Source organism: Melanerpes formicivorus, unplaced genomic scaffold (genome assembly GCF_026170545.1).
Source record: "Melanerpes formicivorus ecotype bairdi unplaced genomic scaffold, bMelFor1.0.p_v2 SCAF_1, whole genome shotgun sequence".
Lineage (NCBI taxonomy): Eukaryota > Metazoa > Chordata > Aves > Piciformes > Picidae > Melanerpes > Melanerpes formicivorus.
In genome coordinates this window covers 25,054,875-25,073,496 of record NW_027142353.1, presented here as the reverse complement: position 1 = coordinate 25,073,496, position 18,622 = coordinate 25,054,875, and the positions used below count along the sequence as shown (strand labels likewise).

General features: G+C 42.8%; 2 protein-coding genes across 4 annotated transcripts in view; one reads left to right on the top strand and one right to left on the bottom strand.

The window, feature by feature from the left end:
* Window positions 1-10,913, bottom strand: part of SEPTIN10 (septin 10) — a 32,285-nt gene extending 21,372 nt beyond the window's left edge. For 2 of the 3 annotated variants that reach the window (XM_068137363.1, XM_068137379.1), the window contains exons 1-4: window positions 10,745-10,913; window positions 5,833-5,950; window positions 4,928-5,123; window positions 3,310-3,496 (exon numbers count right to left, since the gene is read on the bottom strand). In XM_068137363.1, the coding sequence (XP_067993464.1) occupies window positions 3,310-3,496; window positions 4,928-5,123; window positions 5,833-5,950; window positions 10,745-10,774 (531 nt within the window). In that variant the 5' untranslated portion in view covers window positions 10,775-10,913. Of the gene's footprint in view, window positions 1-3,309; window positions 3,497-3,840; window positions 3,903-4,927; window positions 5,124-5,832; window positions 5,951-10,744 lie in introns of those variants that run through there. The other variant, XM_068137370.1, reaches the window with a different exon arrangement.
* Window positions 10,914-11,007: 94 nt separating this feature from the next.
* Window positions 11,008-16,015, top strand: SOWAHC (sosondowah ankyrin repeat domain family member C). The gene has a single exon (XM_068137353.1). It carries the CDS (start codon window positions 11,206-11,208, stop codon window positions 12,739-12,741), a length of 1,536 nt encoding a protein of 511 aa, XP_067993454.1. The 5' UTR covers window positions 11,008-11,205; the 3' UTR covers window positions 12,742-16,015.
* The last annotated feature ends 2,607 nt before the right edge of the window (window positions 16,016-18,622 follow it).

Sequence of the window (18,622 nt, the reverse complement as noted above, 5' to 3'; positions counted from 1 at the left end):
ACTTTAAAAATGGACGGAACACGGAGTCCTCAGAATTAAATTAACCTTTACTCTGTCTTTTCAACGTGATTTTTTTTCCAAGCACTTATTAATTAGGAGATGATCTGTTAGATCATGAGTACAGCAGGGAAAGGCTACTGAGGAGACCAGTAACAAAGGAAAAGCAAAATCACTAGAAACTGTGATTACAGCTATGAACATTGATGTTAAATCACAACCATTGTACTACAATTAAAAGTGATATTCTGGCTTTAGATAAGCAAGAAAGTTTTCTTTGCTTGATGTGCTAAATGAAATTTCTGCTTACAGCATCTAAGGTTTATTTGGAAACTAGTATCTCAGTACTTTCACCCAAGAATAACAATAATTGAGAGCATATATTTTTACTAACAAGAGACTTAAAACTGTATCAGTTGGGACCACATATAGATGTGCCCCTAGTCCCACTGCTCTCTCCTGTGCCTACTACTCACTTAGGAACCAGCTGACTCTCTTCCAGCCTCTTTCTCAGCTACAATTCTCAACAACTACAAAACTGAATTTTACCACAGAAATACAGGCCATTAATCTAACTTGATCCTCACATAAAATATAAATTTAACCCCACATAAAATGCCCACACTTGCAATAAAATCAATAATCCTGCCCTTCCCCTTGTCAGCAGCTGTTCATTGCCAGGTGGCTATCCAAGGAGACAGATTACTTTTGGGCTTGATCAGTTCCCTAACTAAGCAAAAATCTTTAGTTTTCATTTTAAATGAGTTCTGTCATCCAGGCAACTGGCTGCCCGAAACACTTCCACATGCACAGTGGGAAGAAGCAGCTGAGACTGCCTCATTCAGTATCAATACAGAATGACCATATAAAACTACCAGGATAAACTTCATCCATGCGTATTGCTTCTCTCTTTGCTAGCAGCAGATCCAGCCTTCTAACCATCCTTCTGTATGAAATGCCAAATGTCACTTCCCCCACCATTAGAAAACATGTTGTTACTCCAAATAAATATTTTTATGTAGCACCTTACATTAATGTAAAGCATTTGTTGTCCCTTTCTGCTACAGAGAAGGAAAAATATATGTATATTTGAAATTATTATTGGTTGATATCTTACAGGCTGATTTAAGTGTATGAATCAATACAGATACTTTCCAAATATTCTTTTTGAAGGAAAAAACCCCAGGAAACTCAAACTCCACAAGGTACAGTCATGTAATTTCCTGATTTTACAGTGATTTGTATATAATTCTGGAAGAAGGACTTAAAAATGCAGATGTATTAGATGAGTTATCACTAGATCCCAGTAAGAAATCAATACAGAAGAAGCAGCCCTTAATGGATGAATGAAATATGGCAGGTCTGTAGTGATTCAGTCCTAAGAAAAACTTTCCAGAGTCTAAAAAGCTAAAAGGCAAATTCTTAGCTTGTCATCCAATTTATAAGCAATAGAGAAAAATGTACTGCTCACAGATACATTGTGGGGTTTTTCAAATCTACAGTTTATAATACAAAACATTAATACAGAATCAGGTTGGAAAAGACCTTTGAGATCATCGCGTCCAACCTATCACCTAACACCATCTAATCAACTAAACCATGGCACTAAGTGCCTCATCCAGTCTCTTTTAAAACATTTCCAGTGATGGTGAATCCACCACCTCTATCCTACTCCACCTTCAAAATTCAGAGTAGAACAATATGGTCCATGAAACTGTCCCATATTCTAGTATCAAGGCTCTCTAGCAGGGAGTATGTATTACAGAGCGATTTTGCAAACATTTTAATCTGGCATAAACCAACACCACAGCAGAAAGATGAGGACCAGCTCTCCCACACCTTTGTCCCACCACACCTCCCCCTGACTTGCTCTGTGCTATTGAGAAAGTTCAAACTACAAAACATATCACAGTATCACTAAGGTTGGAAGAGACCTCAAAAATCTTCTAATCCAACCTGTCACCACAGACCTCAGGACTAGACCATGGCACCAAGTGCCATGTCCAAGCCCTCCTGAACACCTCCAGGGACAGTGACTCCACCACCCCCCTGGGCAGCCCATTCCAATGATGAATGACTCTCTCGGTGAAGAACTTCCTCCTCACCTTGAGCCTAAACTTCCCCTGGCACAGCTTGAGACTGTGTCCTCTTGTTCTGGTGCCGGTTGCCTGGGAGAAGAGACCAATTCCTTCCTGGCTACAACCTCCCTTCAGGTAGTTGTAGAGTGCAATGAGGTCACCCCTGAGCCTCCTCTTCTCCAGGCTAAACAATCCCAGCTCACTCAGCCTCTCCTTATAGGGCCTGTGATCAAGGCCTCTCACCAGCCTTGCTACTCTTCTCTGGACACGTTCAAGCGTCTCGATGTCCTTCTTAAACTGAGGGGCCCAGAACTGGACACAGTACTCAAGGTGCAGCCTAACCAATGCAGAGTACAGGGGCACAATGACTTCCCTGCTCCTGCTATCCATGAACAAAATTACAAAAACACTGAATATGCTCATCAATCACAAATGTGAGTAAGACAGCTGGTATCTTGAAGAAACATCTCACAAACAAAATGCAGGAAAAAGGCAGGAGAAATTCTAGTAAATAACAAAGGAAAGAAGAACAGCAAATGCATTTCAGCTTTCAAATGTCCCAAAATGCCAACAAATTAAACCCAGATGAAGTAAGGCTTCTCAGCATGGGTTAAACATTTAGTTTCATCCAGTTCACACAAGAAAAAAGAGTTGAATATTTAGAAAGTTTATAGTGTGATTACTTGCACTATTTTAAACTTTCAAAACAAATCAAGATGTGTAGTTTTAAACACTTTTTATCTTTAAGAAAAACATGCTGGCAGGGTGTTCTGTTCATGGCATTCGCCTTCTCAGTTATCTGTAAGATAACTGTAAAGTAAGTGCTGCAAAGCTTCCCATGTGCCAACTTTTCAGCAGTCCCCAAATCAACAGTGAATGAGAAATATCAGAACTACTGCAGCACTCATGGAGGGTACCCTACCCAAACACTGTAAGATGTTAACAGTTTGTTACTAAAGTTGGCAGCTGTACTTTAACAAAGATAAATCATTGTGCTTCTTTGTCCAACATTCTTGCCGGGTGTCTCTCTCCCTCCTGTTGATTTGCAAATAAACAGGTGATGAACTACCACCTACTTGTGGAAACAAATTATTCTAAACATATACATAACAGTACAAAACAAATCCCAAAACCAAACATACAGATAGAGAACTGAAAGATGGTAGAGGATGTAAAAGCTGCAAGATGTTTCAGAAAAAAAGACAAATCCTTAGAAATTCTTTCAAAGTCTTACCTTGCTGTCAAGGCTTTTCATGGTTAACAAGTCTAAGGTTTTTAGGGAATGGCCTGTAGGTGAAATGAAATAGATGCAGACATGGATGCGTGTATCATGGTAGATAAATAAAGAACGGTTGATTTTCAGTTCTTCCTGGAGATAGGCTTCAAATTGTGCATCTATATAATCCACTATTGGCTGATAGCTGTAAGAAATAAAATTTAACAACCAGAGCTTAGCTGAATTCTTTCCTTGCACACCAAAAGGCTGCTCAAGTACCCAGCGCAGCAGAAAATTATATGTACAGAGTAATCTTAATTTCTGAAAGACTATTAAAAAAACCCAAAAAACGTGCACCTAGCAAAGAAAGAAAAAATTCTAGCTACTAAAAGTGAAAAAAGCTACATAAAGTTATTTATGATTATAACTGATCTTCCCAAGTGATATTTTATAAATTTTTGCAAGCAAGCTATGCAACTGCAGAACTCTTAGACACAAAGAAGATACAAGAAACTCTGAGATAAAAGAAAAGAAAGAACATGCAGTTACCAGTAACAAGAAATAGGACCTCCTTTATCTTCTGAAGATGGAGTACTGTACATGAGAGAGCTCTTAACAGACAAAAATTGAAAAGGAGGAATGTAAGACAAGAATGTAAACCTGATTTACGATAAGTACAATTTAAGTATACTCAATTCTACTTGAAACCAGATTATAATCTGCTTTCTAAAGAAGAAAGCGTAGCCAGGCATTCAAGTGCCCTTACATTTCTGCTACTACACTAAGCTTACAAACCTAATCAAATGTTATCAAAATTCAGAAGTAGTTCTTACATACAAAATTAAAAGCAGGGCTAAAAGGCAGCACCTATACCACACACGGCAACTTCTAATATCTATAATAATATCTACCTGGATCTCATTCATCCAAGTCACTAGCAATAGGTATTTTCCAGTCATATTATAAGACATTGCCCTCCTGGTAATCTCAACAAAACACTCTCATTCATAATTACCGCCATTTAGGCACTCATATCACACAAAGGATTGCTAACATTCTCAATAATTAAGGTGAAAGAAACAAAATCTGCTGAGAGAGTTCAGTATTTTAAAATCTTCAATTCATAAAAGCATAGACTCAAAAAAAAGTTCTGACAGTAACACAGTATCTCGGCATCTTATGTTGTCCAACAGAAAAACAAAGGCCTTCATTATCCACATGATGTTCCCTCCAGCTGAAGTTCTTCATAATATGCCAGTGAAATTGTTAAAAACCCTTTAGATCTAATCTAGAGAATGTACAGTACATCAGAATTTGTTTGGTTGCTTGTAAAGTCTCCCGTTCACCTTCTCCCTGCTTCACTGCACCTCAAAAGAAACTCTAACCACTCCTGCACATTTTATTTACATACTTAGAGAAGATTTATATCATAAAGAAAGGGTCAGAGTTTATCTGATTCCTCAAACCATCTCCTAGATGAAAAGCAAAACATGCTTATTCCAGTACACTGGGAAAGCAGTTAACTAAAAATTTGAAACATATGCAAGACAAGTACTTCCTACAAAGCCCACATACAAATCAGTTTGTAATTGAGGATCATCACTTCTGCCTACCACAGCAATGAGAGGGCACTTACCTGTCTTCTCTGTTTATCTGGTCACCAAATCCCACTGTGTTTACAACAGTCAGCTTCAAAAGAACATTACTTTCCTGGAGTTCGTAAGTCTGGGCTCTAAGTTGTACACGTGGCAGAAAATGTGTTGACACAGGGTCATCAAAATTGGTGTTAAACAAGCTGTTTATCAAGGCTGATTTTCCAATTCCAGTTTCCCCTAAACAGAAGGGATGGGGAAGACATTTTGCACATCCAATAAATACCTACTAAGCACAGACAGCATTAGCACAGCAACTTGACAAATTTACACAAAACTTGTCAATGGATTTCTCAGAGCAAAATGGTTGCCTACATTCCATTTTTATAATTAGTTAATTATTTCATCCCAGAGATACAAAAGAGTTAATTGCTAATGAGTAATAAGAACAGTCTCTTGACACTTTGGTTCCTTTAAAAGCAAGAACTAATTTCCTACAGATTTAAAAAAGCTGACTAGCTATCTGTGAAACACAGGGCTCAACACAGGGGTTTTTCTGAATAAGGGTAAAATACAAGAGCAAACATCCATTAAGTAGAGAAACACTTAAGCAACACCACCTTGGAATTGTAGGACTTTTTAGTCTGAAGTTCTTCGTTACAGTAAAAATAGAGTAGCCCTGTTTACTCAAAACAATCCAAGAAACTGCCCACACATCAACAAATGCATGGCATCCATTTTCAACATTTTTGGTCTTCAGATTGTTTACCAAAATATAAATATAAAAACAAACGATCGATACAAATAAGCAAAGCTGGAGGAGCAGGTGGAATTATAGTTCATGTTTAACATTAAAGGACAGGCTTAACATTGCAATTGGTTTAAATTTCAGTCACTTCCTAGAGGTGGGTATACTACTAAAGGCTTAAATCACTCAAATACTACTTACCAATGCAAAGAATGTTGAAGCAGAAGCCCTGCTTGATGGATTTTTTAACAAGTTGTTCGGGTAAACTACCAAAGCCAACATGCCCAGACAAGGATAAAGTCCGATAGCCATGATTTTGCTACAGAAAAATATTTTTAAAAACATGTTAGTGAAGTGAGTTGCAGAGCAGTTAGCAATGGCAGCAAAGGAACTCCACTAGGGGAAGCTAGAACTCATTCCTCATGATTTACACAAAATCAAGAAAAGCAAGTGTCTGAAAAAATACCCATCGTGAAGCATTATTCCATGATTTAAGGACACCTTCAAATTTACTTTACAGAACTGTTTGAAGGATCAAAGTGAAGCCCATACTGGGGGGGGAAGATAGATCACAGTTGGTTCCCTGTTACAAATGAAGAAAAATTATTAGGCAGAATTCAAAATAGAGATCAGAATCACAGGAAGTTATAAATCAGAACTCGTTCTGAATAGCCAGCATTGAAATTGCTATTTATGGAAAATAATACACTTATCTATACATCAGAACTTTGAGATAATATTATATATATTATTAGAAATGTCAAGAGCTGCACATTCCTTGTCAAATATCAACTACCAATCCAGCATCATGACATCAAGACAATGAGCATACTAAAAATGCTAAAACTAAAAGGAAATAGCTTGGTTTGTACAAATGATCGTGGTACACATGAGATTCCTGGAAGCGTACTCCAATGCTACATCAATAGCAAAATTTTAAACATTGGAGATAGATTGATGTAGGATCTGCTACTATTTTATAACATAACTACTTTTTAAAAGTATTTTAACTGCTATTAAACTGTTAAAACAGTTAAGACACAATAGAATCTTCAGCCATCAACTTCACAAAAAATGCTGTAATAAAAGCTCTTTAAACTTTCAAGAAATGTTGTGCAGCTCAACTGGAAACAGTTTCAGTCGTACTGATTTAGAAGCCTATGTACAGAAAACTTTCATTGCCAGAGGATATTGTGACAAATTGTTATATTTGGCTTTCACAAGGGGAAAGTGGGTGCCAGTGTTGCTATGAACCGCAGGGTCTGATCCTTAAGCTGACTGGCTGGTCGTAGTCTGTGTTGTGTAGGATGTGTATTGGGAGAGAAATGGAGAGAGGGTGAGGTGTCGAGGTGTCGAGATGTTGAGACTGGCTGGGTCAAGACCGCAAACCATTATCCCAGCCCTGATGACCACAGCCAACAACAGGTGGGACTGGGAATGGAAGGCGGGGGGGGGAGCATGCTTGGGAAATGTAAAGGGATTTGTGGAGATATTTATGAATATGTGTTTGATGTCTATATAAGCTCAACTTATGGTGTTATGGTGCGCCTCTAGCGAATCTGCTATGCGCCCAGCACTGTTTTGCCTTTATAATAAACTGTTTGTATTTAAAATTTAGCAGTGAGCTCATTTCTCACATTACTGTTCACGAAGGAGACAGAGAAGTCCTGTAAAAATTTATTCAAATAAAGGGAAATCTACAGGGCATATCCCTGTGGAGCCTCAAACTGCTGAAGGACACAGCCTCCATTTATCCTAAATTCCCAGCCACAAGGAACCTTGTTCCTTTCTCCATTGGCTGAGGTACTCAGAATGTAAAAACTCCCTCGTCCACCTACTACACATTCCCCCTTACATGTACAGCCTCCACATCATACATCCCATCTTCATTAAAATTAGGCTTTACACCTCCCCAGACACAGAAGTTAATTTTTATTAGCCTATTAGGCCTGTGCACTATCCTAAAAGTTCAAAGGTTTAAGCTGCATCCAGTTACTACTGGTTTCTGCTGTCTTCAAAGGACACCTTGTTAGTTAAGGAAAGATATATGGGGAGGGTTCAGTGATAAGGGTACCAAAACTATGTTAGTTACAGGTAATAAGGGTAAGGTCAAATTGCTGACATGGCACAAGCTGCCCCAGACAATCAAAACTTGGAAACGTTTTCCAACAATTCCTCCTTTTTGTGTTCTTTATTGATTCCCAGTTCTCTTACTATTTCAGGCTGCATATTGTGATGTCTTTATTTGTAAAGACACACCTCTCTGTCCCATCATTTACATTCTTGCACGTTTATACTTCTGTTCTCCACATGACAAATGTCACAAGAGCTGCTGTTGTCATTGGAGACTCACCTTCCTCCACCTTCCTTATGGAAGAACTACTCTGTAAACCTGTTTCATCTGCTATCACTTAGAACATTCTCAGTAGAAAAGCATTAACCTATGTTTTTCCTTCTGAAAATTACCAAGGGCATCGTGGCTCTCCTGCAGTGCCAGCACCTCATACTGTGCTTACTGTGTTGTAGTCTAACAAATATGCAAGAAATAAAATCCACAAAACTGACCCTGTGATGCCTGCATTCATTCTACTTCTCAAAGAAATAATACATTACCCAGCTAAAAAAAAAAAAAAAAGAGAAATTACTACCATATCACCAGTTTAGAAAAATGGTGACAACTAAAACATTGGACTATTGATCCAATCTGTCCAAGTCCCTTTGGGCATCAGCCACAAGGGTGGGTGAGAACACCACTCTCTGTAGAGACTCCCTACCTTCATGAAGATCAACACTCCCACCTAACTTGGTGTCATCTGAAAACTTACTGATGGTACACTCTACGTTCTCATCAAGGTCATCAATAAAGATGCAAACAGAAGTGGTCCCAACACTGAGCCTTGAGGAACACCACTAGTGACCAGCTGCCAGCTGGATTAAATTCCATCAACCACCACTCATGAATTGCATTACTCTCTCACACTGAATTACTTTCCCAATAACTGAACTTATATCTAATCCAGTAACATCAATGTTGTTATTGCCTTATAAGACATGATGTAAGTAGATTTTGGTGACAAGTAGAAAAAGACTTCCAATTTTTGGGTAGAGAAAATCTAAAATGTAGACATGTGGTGCAGGCATGCATATAACTGACATCTCTTGATGTCAATACATGCCTCAGAGAGAGACGGAGAATAGATAGGGTCAGTAGAGAGAGAAAAGAAAAGGAACCTTAGCAAAATAACAGAACAGAAAATATAGGAGGAGGAAAAAACAAAGAAGAGGAAACCTGGTTCAGCCCTCTGAGATGACTATGACAGAAAAATAATCATGCTGTTATCAGTACTGGTGTCATAAATGCAGTCATTTTCAGAAGATCTGCACTTCTTTGGCTGTGCTGGCTCAGCTGTGTGCGTTGCAGCTTCATCTCTGTTTCCTGAAAAGCACTGAAGTCAGTCTTTTTCACCCTTGACCACATCAGTGCCTTGTTGTTGATGTTTCTTGTACGAATGAGAAAGCAATGCTGGTCTTGCATGCAAGAATGGCAGCTGCTATCAGAAGACCTCTTTGACTGCAATAAGGAATTTTTCCCCTTTTTAATTAATCAATGACAAGCACTGTATGCTGCTGTATGAGGGCAATGTCTGCCAAAACTTTCCCAAGAAGTCACATTTTAAAAAATCAGAAGTACTAAATACTTGCACCTCATACTTTCTGTAGTCTGACTGCAGATTTACAGAGATTTATAGAAGAAAGTCAGACTGCATTCTGAGAGTGATTTTGCACTTTTGCAAAACAACTGAAAACAAAATCTTCCCTCTCTTCCCTACCAAATCCATCCACTTAGTGGACCCTCAGTCCTGATCTCACTCAGTCTTGTTGATTTATTGCATCTCTGCGCTCTTCACACAAACATGAATCAATAAAGTAATTTTGTATTTTTTGCTTACTTAGGCTCTTTTATTTCCACATTTTTCTAGTTTCCTGCGAGTGCTGTGAAGTACTGACTCTCCACCTCGCCACCTGGCTATATGTAAATAGTATGCATGAGCAGAGAACGCTTATATGACATTAAAGCATTGTACTATGTTATAGTGAAACTCCAAAGGATCTGTACAGGCCTGATGAGAGTACATGTGAAATAGAGGTCTCTGGGTGGGAGGCCCAAGAGAAAGGAAGCTATGCTCGACAGTCAAATTGTGAGCATGCACAAAAACATGAACGATGACCTTTCACTCTCCAGCGGAGGTTGGCCAGGACATGGTCATGCCCTGTGATGGCTCTAACAATTGTCAAACAAGTAACTCTTTCAGCACCCAAACTCAAAGCAATTCCTCCTTCTTCTTGCGCTCCCACGCTGCTCCCTTGGGTGTGCCATCAAGAACTGACACAATACACTGTCCCAGATAAAAATCACACCAAGTAAAGAAAACCTCTTTAGTCAGGGTGGAGGATTATCCCCAAAATTTCTCCCTGTTGTCTCCAGAGTCCCTTGGTGGTTTACATTGCTGAGGTGTAAAACACAGCTGAAAAGTCATAAATGAATCATGAAACTAATGCTCCAGCACTAACGCATGGATGTGTTCCATGTCTTAAAAGCAGATGACAGCTTTACCATTATGTTTCTTCAAAAGCTAAGATTCAGCTCTGCAACCATTACTTGAAATACACGATACGCTCTGGGACCTCTAAGAAGGGCAACACCTGAAAATGAGAGCCTTTAACGAAAAGGTGTTTGGTTGTTTTTTTTTAAATCCTGGCAACTTCGGGAACTAAACGGTATGCTAAGGCTTAATTTCTCCACGCACTCCCTTCTGACACCCGCATTGAAGCAGCTTTCACGCACGCCTGCTCCAACAGGGGCAGCCCCCGGTCCCCCTTAGTAAGAGCAGCTCTGTACAAGGTCACTGCCACCCCTCCACAGGGTGTAACAGTTGCTCCCCTTCTCCTCTTGCCGCCGCGCTACCAGACCTGTATCCTCAGCCACGCCGCGGTGACACCTACCACCTGGTACCCCCAGCGCAGGGGCTGCCCACCGGCCACCACGGCGGCTAACAGCTGGCGGAGCTCCCCGCCCGCTCCTCTCGGCTTCCGCACCGCGGAGAGGACTTACTGGCTGCCGACTGGCGCGGGAAGTGGCCATATCCCCGGCAGACGAGGCGACGCGATCCGAAGAAGAGAAGGAAGGAAAGAGGGAACGACGCGGGCGGAGCCGCCGTCGAGAGTGCGCGCACCCACCGGCAGCCGTGGCGGGGCGCTCCCAGCCGCCGGACCGGTGCCGAGTGGCTGGCGGGCGTGGCCGCGGCGGCCCCGCGCAGGGGGGAGGAGAAGGGGGCGGGGGGCACTGGTAGCCGCCCCAGAGCCGCGGCCGAGGCGGGTGCTCCTGGAGCGGGGCGGCGGACACGGCCCCTCCTGGCCGGAGGGTGGCGCGGCGTCGCCACTGCCGCCGCCTTCGCGGCAGTGATTGCCGGGCATGTCTCCGCCAGGAGGAGGGGCCCGGGTATCAGCGGCACTGCCGCGCCCGCAGTGGCAGCAGAAGTGGTGGCGAAGCAACACGATGGAGCAGGGGCGGTGATGGCGGAACCAGCGGAGCTGCAGCAGGAGTCGGTGGTGCAGTTCCTAGCGGCACGGGGCGGGCGGGCCCGCAACACGGAGCTGCTGGAGCATTTCCGGGACTGGCACAGCCCCTCAGACCCTGACTGCCGCACAGCCGCCCGCCAGCGCTTCAAGGAGCTGGTCAATGCTGTGGCCACCGTGCGCCAGGAGCCGGACACCGGCGTCAAGTACGTGCACCTTCGTCGCCGGTACTGCGCTCTGGAGTTCCCCGCCGCCGCCCTGACCTCCGGAGAGGAGAAGGCGGCGGCAACGGTGGTGGGGGACAGCGCGCAGCGGCCGAGCCCGTTGCCCTCCCCGCAGGCGGGCGATGAGGAGGCGCCGCCACCGGCGACTGGGGATGCCGGCAGCTGCCCTCAGCCCGCGCGGCGGCGGGGCGAGCCACCCCGTCCGAACCCGGCGGCGGCCGCAGGCCAGCGGAAGGGCTCCCGGCGGGGGCCGCTTCCCGGGCGCAGTGGAGGCGGTGGTGAAGAGGCTGCAGTAGCGGCGGGCCCCGGGAGGCCTCCTCCTCCTCCACCACCAGCGGAGGAGGCAGGGGCGGCCGACGGCGCCCCCGGAGCGGCAGCGCAGGGGGGCGGCCGCAGGAGCCTACGGGAGGCGACGCGGGGCGGCTCGCCCCAGCTGAAGCGCGGTGCCCTCCCCGGGGGTGGCCGCGGCCGCGGCGGTGATTCAGACAGCGCCTCGGTCTCCTTGTCTTCCGCCGACGAGGAGGGGAGCACCACCGGTGCCGTGGCCCTGGATCCTCTGGAGCACGCATGGATGCTGTCCGCCTCGGACGGGCGGTGGGAGAGCCTGGAGGGGCTGCTGAGCTGCGAACCGGCGCTGTTCTGCAAGCGGGACTTCATCACTGGTTTCACGGTGCTGCACTGGGCCGCCAAACACGGGCGGCAGGAGCTATTGGCCAGGCTGGTCAACTTTGCCCAGCGGCACCAACTGCCCGTGGACATCAACGCGCGCACTAGCGGCGGGCACACCGCGCTGCACATAGCCGCCATGCACGGCCACGCCGAAGTGGTAAAGCTGCTTGTGGGAGCCTACGACGCCGACGTGGACATCCGTGACTACAGCGGGCGCAAGGCTGCGCAGTACCTGCACCAGGGTACCTCAGGGGATATGCGGAGCCTCGTGGGGGCCCTGGATGAGGAGGAGGAGGAAGAAGAAGGGGCTGCCAGCAATGGGGGTGGGCGCTGGAGGCTCTCCAAGGTGTTGCCCTCTAATCTCATGAGCTACCGGCTGTCCCACCACCACCATCATCACAGCACTGGAGAGGAAGCCGAGGGCACTGAAGGGACAGCGATGCCAGGCAAGGGTAAGGAGATGACCAGGAAGGCCTCTGGCAGTGGGCGGATGAAGCCTCGTCTTAATAAGATCCGCTTCAGGACTCAGATCATCCACAACACGCCCTCCTTTCGTGGTGACACCGAGGAGGAAGAGCATGAGGAGAAATCTTTGAAAGCATCGTTCAAGCTCAGGCCAAAGTCCAATGTCTTTGGATGAGGCCAGGCAGCTGGAGGTCTGGGAGGTGGGCGAACAGACCAAAGTGCCCTAGGGTATAGCGCAGAAGGTGAGGCAGGTACAAGTGGGTGCACATCTACACTCATGTACTGTGGGCAGAGAGGTCCTGAATGTCTTCCTTCAACTCTCAGTTTGATGGGGTCAGAGAGCCCAGTGGGTCAGTCGGGCTCTGGTGGCTTACAACTGCCAAGAGCAGCTGCTTTGGCCAGGCTCTCAGTGCTGAAATGAGAAGCAGCAGGTACATTGAGAAATGCTGGGGTGTTTAAAACTGGTGCTTCTTTCTCCCTGAAAGAAGGCTTTGGGATTGGAAACCTATGTTAGTGAATCCATTAGGCTTAGCAAGTTGAGTGGGGGGGAAAGAAATGCAAATTCTCTAATCTTGTATTATCAACTGGTACTATAAACTACTCACAAACAACTTGCAAGTAAGAACACCTCAGTAATATGCAAATACACTTTACGTTTCTCTTAAGAGCAATACCACCTGGCACAGCGTGGAGTTTAGGTACCCAAAATGAGATGGTAGATAACAGTTTTCATTCAGAAGCCAAGCTTCAATCCAGCAAAGACTTTAGCCTCTGTTGACTTTATTCATTGTCTTATTTGACATCATGCAAACAATAAAGTGAACCAGGTGCAGAAGTCTCTGCTGTCTGAGGTACTACTGAGCTTACTTATTGCTGTCAGAATACTAATACAACATAAAGGAAACAAAGAGTCGTCTTCTGTCTTTGATATGTTTTGCCTTGGGCAAAGCGATTTTATTTTAATCACTGTGAATTCTCCAGTGCCAGACCTAGCGCAGTTTTAGTTTATTAAGTCTGGTCAATTCTTTTTAGTGTTGTTCATGTAATACACTGCATTTAAAAACAGAAAATTGTGTTGTATGTGCTACCTGTGAAAGTCATTCTCTTGTAGAGAAGAGCACAGACACCGTTGCATGAAATCTTTATGAAACTCTAATATGGTCCTGTAATGTTACTCTGTTTGCTAGTAACTTGGGTGCCAATCCCTTTATCTGACTTCGTGCAGAAATGAAGAAGGAAAAACAAGGGGGGAGGGGTTGTGAATTCACAGACAAGTTGAATAACTAGAACTCTGAAACTCTGTCCCTGTTTATCATCCCAAGTGAAAGCAGTATAATGACATACTCAAGTGATGGCAATGGTGTTTTGAGTTCTTTTAAACCTGTATTTCTAGAGAAGTGATAACCCAGGCTTTGAATTGTTTAATGATCTCATAAGTCTTAATCTGATTGACAAGCCTATCCGTCTGCTAAAGCTTTCCGAAACCTTGAATCTTGTTTCTCTACTTTAAAGGTAGCAACTCCAGTGAAATGTAAGAGGTAGATTTGAATCTTGATTCGGCTTTCCTTAAGAATGAGGTAGAGCTGACCCTGGATCCTGAGTGCTGCTCAAGGTAGTAGCTCAGCCCTGCTTAGATATTAAGGTACGGCCAGTTTCAGTGCAAGATTTGTTGGCTTCCTCAGAATGTATGTGTATGTCTGGCCAGCCACTAACCAAAAGTAGATAGGCTTTGGCATGTTAAAATCCAAATCTGAGACACTGATTAAATGAGTGCCACAAGCTGTAGACCACCTCACAGGGAAACTGCTGCTGGGAGTTGTGCACTTTCAAGGTAATAGCTGACTAGCTGTTGCTGGTGGCTTCTTGCATTTCTTGTAGCAACAGGGGAAGGAGGTGTTACCAATTCATTGATTTCAGACTTCCCATGCAGATAAATTACCAATTTCAGCACTTTGTGTCAAAACATAATAAAGGACAGTATTTGCATAGGCATGCAAGTGACACTTAACTGTTTCTGGGATAAGTTACAAGAAGAGAAAACCCTGAATCTCTGCATAGGTGTTGGTCATTACTGTTATGCAAAGACTAGAAATTACACAGAGGTTCAGCTTTAGTTTGTGATTTATAAGCTATATTATTATAGATTCCATGTGCCTTCATTTTGGGTTGGTTGCCACAAATGTGATGGATAAAATCAGTCTTGCAAAGCACTTTGCCTTTACATCTGTGGGACAGGACCAGAAATTTTCTCTCAGCCCTTCCCCTTGAAGCTGTAAACTTGTACAGAATGGAATGTCTTAAAGAGGGAAAATTATACTGTATAGCAAATTCTTTTGTAGCAGAGAAGATAATCAGATTCCTAGGTCTTTCACCTCCATTCACTCTCTAAGATAAATACCTATTTAGACTTCTGCAGAAGGAAGTTTTCTGATTGAACACTTGCAATATGAACCCTTATCAGCATGGCCACTTCTCAGTTGAGCACATATTCCATGCAGCTACCTGTGTCCAAACCTTGTTAAAGTAGCTTTTTGCTTTGAGAGTTTATAGTTCTTTCGTTTCTGCTGTGGGGTGAAGTGTTATCTCTTCACATGCAAATAGCAAAGAATTGCATAAAATAGTGAGTCTTAAATAGGGGGTTGGAGCCTGAGAAAATAACTTGAGGGTTTTGATTCCCTGGGATTTTGAATACAGCATATTTTGAACTTTAAAATACTAACTGGAACATAGTTTTATCTGGAATAATATAGTAGAACCTTGGTAATTACTAAGGAAACTTGAAAAGTGGAAAAATGATGCCTCATTTTAACTCACTGTTCGGAGTATCAAAGTGAAACTGTTGGTCCACTTGTACTGCTTAGCTGTCAATTAATGAAATTTTACAGTAATGGTCCAAAAGTCTTGCAAGGTGGAGTGCAAGAGAACAGACATCTCTGTTGGTGTTTGAGGTGTTTTGACAAATGGCTAGATAACCACTAGTGTCTGTCTGCGCTATGGGACTAAAGCACTTTGATTTCACATTATGACTTGTCACATTCCATGTGGTTACTTTTTTATAACATGAGCTAAAAACTTACATTTTGGTTGGAGATAGGAAAGGCTTGATGCCCTGTTTCAGAATATTTACAGTCTAAAGGTACTCTTGAGTCAAATATTTTGGATACATTGCCTAGAAAGATGTGAGTTTGAAATAAAAGTTGTGTGGTACAGAAAACTGAAGCACTTGCTGGTGTCTTTTTAATGGTATGCTTGAAATTACTGAATGTGTTTGTTCACTTTTTGTGACAGTGTGTAAGGCAGGGAGACTGTAATGTTTGAAATACTTTAGGGGCCTGGAAGCGTGTCAGTTTTTATTAATACAACTTTTTATGGATGTCTCTCTGAATGGTTATGAGTTAAGAATCTGTAAGCTTTAGTTTTACTGAAATAAAAAAAGCCCATGAATTGTTTATGCCTGAATCGATTTCTGTATGCTGCGTACTCAGATGCTACTTGCATGTTGGCTAAATCATGTATGGTTTGGCTTTTTTTTTTTATCATGAAGATAGCTGATGTCATGCAACACTCAAGAGTGAGAAGTGAAAAAAAACAGTGGAATTGTTTGCAAGACAGTAACTCTTTTTCTTCCACAGTTACTTGTCTAATAGCTATGTCAAAGCAAATGAAGACTTAATAACTCATTTTTTTTAGAGAAGTATGTCTAAATAAGGGCCTGGGAGAGTGGCATTGCTTAACTTAAAATAGCATTCTGACCTTATTTCTGTGCAGCTCAACATCTGTGATTCTGGGAAGATTAATACTAGTTTTGGTCTCTCTGTAAAGGTTAATACCTTATTAAAAAAGGTTTAGGATTAAGGCTTTTTGTAATGTCTCAGTAATGTCTTAGCTACAGCTGGCAGCTTCTCTAAAGGGAAGTTTCATTTCATTACTGCGCTAGACTGTGGGATTTTTAGTATAGCTAAACATTCTTTGAAGCTCTTGTCTTACTAAAATGTATATTAAACCTAGTAAACAACATGCTGCCAGTAACTTCTCTGAGACATCCTGATTTGTGCTTAGACTGAAAAAGGCTCAGCTGTTACCATGCTAATGGATCAGGATGCGTTCAGCTTCAAAACAAGCAACCCCCAAATCAGTAATTTGGGGATGTAAGGGAGAGGGAAGTGTTCTTGGAAGCTTAGCAGGGAGTGAGGGCAAGCAGGAAGAAGCTGAGGTCATGGGGGAGGCAAAGGACTCGAGTCTGCATGAGCCTTGCTGTTCATACAATGGCTTAACTAATTGGAAAATTGTATCTAAACATATATCCTTTCTCCTACAGAATAACAATTGAGAGATGACTTGCTGAGAGCTCAAATGTAAATGACTGTTCTGATGTTAAGTATTCTAGCTGGTCCTCTTAGCAACATTTTTAGTGTAGCTAGTACTGTTTAGAAAAGCGCAAACAGCTGTTGTGTTGAGTGTAGCTACAGCTGTTGCAGGAGAGTCCTGATGCATCAGATTGGTCCTGCTTAACTCCAGGATTCTCACTGGCAGAGAAGCCCTTCAGCTTTGCGTTGCTTATTTTTCCATTGTCTGGAAAAGAGGGGTAAGTGAACTATAGTCCTGACTTAGTATGCCTTATGTAATAGGGAATGCATATGAACCTGAAGACACTACATTAAAATTTGGAGGCTTCATGCAACAAAACGAGTAGGTTAGTTTAGTTTACTTGTTGGAGTTGATTTTTTTTTTTTTTTTTAAGTAGTACACAATCAGTTTTTTGTGTCCTCAGCTGGGTGTGGGGAGAAGGAAGATGTATGAGATTAATGGTAGGATTTGGGAGAGGTACTAGCTCTTCTGTTTATGTGGAACTGTGAACAGTTTGGCAGGAAAAGAACGGAATATATGATTTTGAATTTCCAGTTTTGTTATAATGACACATCTTGGTTTACAATTGTTTTAAAATTTGTCTTGTGTCATTTTTCAATCTAGCCAAAATTAGTACTGGTGTGTCCTAATACGCACACGTTATTGCAAAAACTGAGCCTTGCTATGGAGTTTTGTTTGTTTGCTGTTAATACAACTGTTACAGGTGAGATATTTCATCTTCTGTGGTAAAACCTGGAGAAACCCTATTTGGGTTATTTTTGCAAGGAGTTAAGCTGCTAGTGGCATGTGAAAGAATTACCATGTCATATTTTGGTCAAAGTGCAAAAAGCATTTTGTGTTCTTCTGGCTAGATTAATTGTGCCAAATGAACCACTGCAGTTTAGGTACACCTACCCTTCTGTATAGAGCCATGAACTGTCTCATCCATTAGGTTACTAGGAAGCATGAGAGAAAACTAGCAAGTCATTAATCGATTTTAATGTGCCCTTATTTCATTAAAAGGCATTTTGCAAGCCTGTGGTAGGACTGTCAAGAGGTGGTGATGGAAGTCAACACATCTGTGTCCATGCATGCTTCTGCATCAATGCAGGTAAAGTCTTGAAACTTCCTGCTGTCAGTCCAAAGCAGACAGCCTATAAAGTATGTCCTTGCATGCAACCCTTCTCCGTGTAGAGAAACTTTGGAAAATTAATCTTAAATGTTTGTAATGGCCAGAATAATTCCATTGCTTGGGCTATATCTAGAGCTAGCCCTAACTTCAGCTGAAACACTGGGCAGTTCTTCTGTATTTCTCCCCTGAAGACAGAACCTTTTCTCATTTGCTAGCTGGCTGTTGAGCTTTACTAGTCAATTCACTTTGCAGATCCTTCAAGCGCCTGAGCAACTGGTAGTAGAATGGGCATAAATAGAATCAGAATAATAGAATGGTTTGGGTTGGAAAGGACTTGAAAGGCACATCCATTCATAGAATGGGTTGGGTTGGAAGGGGCACCTACAAGATGAGGGTGCTCAAACCTCCATCCAAACTGGCTTTTAATAATTCTAGGGATGGGGCATCTGCAACTTCTCAGAGCAAACTGTTCCTGTGTCTCACCACCCTCATCGTAAAGGATTTAAAATAACAGATGCCTCTTTTTTAAGCTGGATGGAGTGACTGGTTTTTCTGGTCCTGTATGACTTTTTGCTTT

What these genes read in the sequence shown, in the direction of transcription:
- SOWAHC (XM_068137353.1), top strand. Translation starts at nt 11,206, where the DNA reads ATGGCGGAACCAGCGGAGCTGCAGCAGGAGTCGGTGGTGCAGTTCCTA.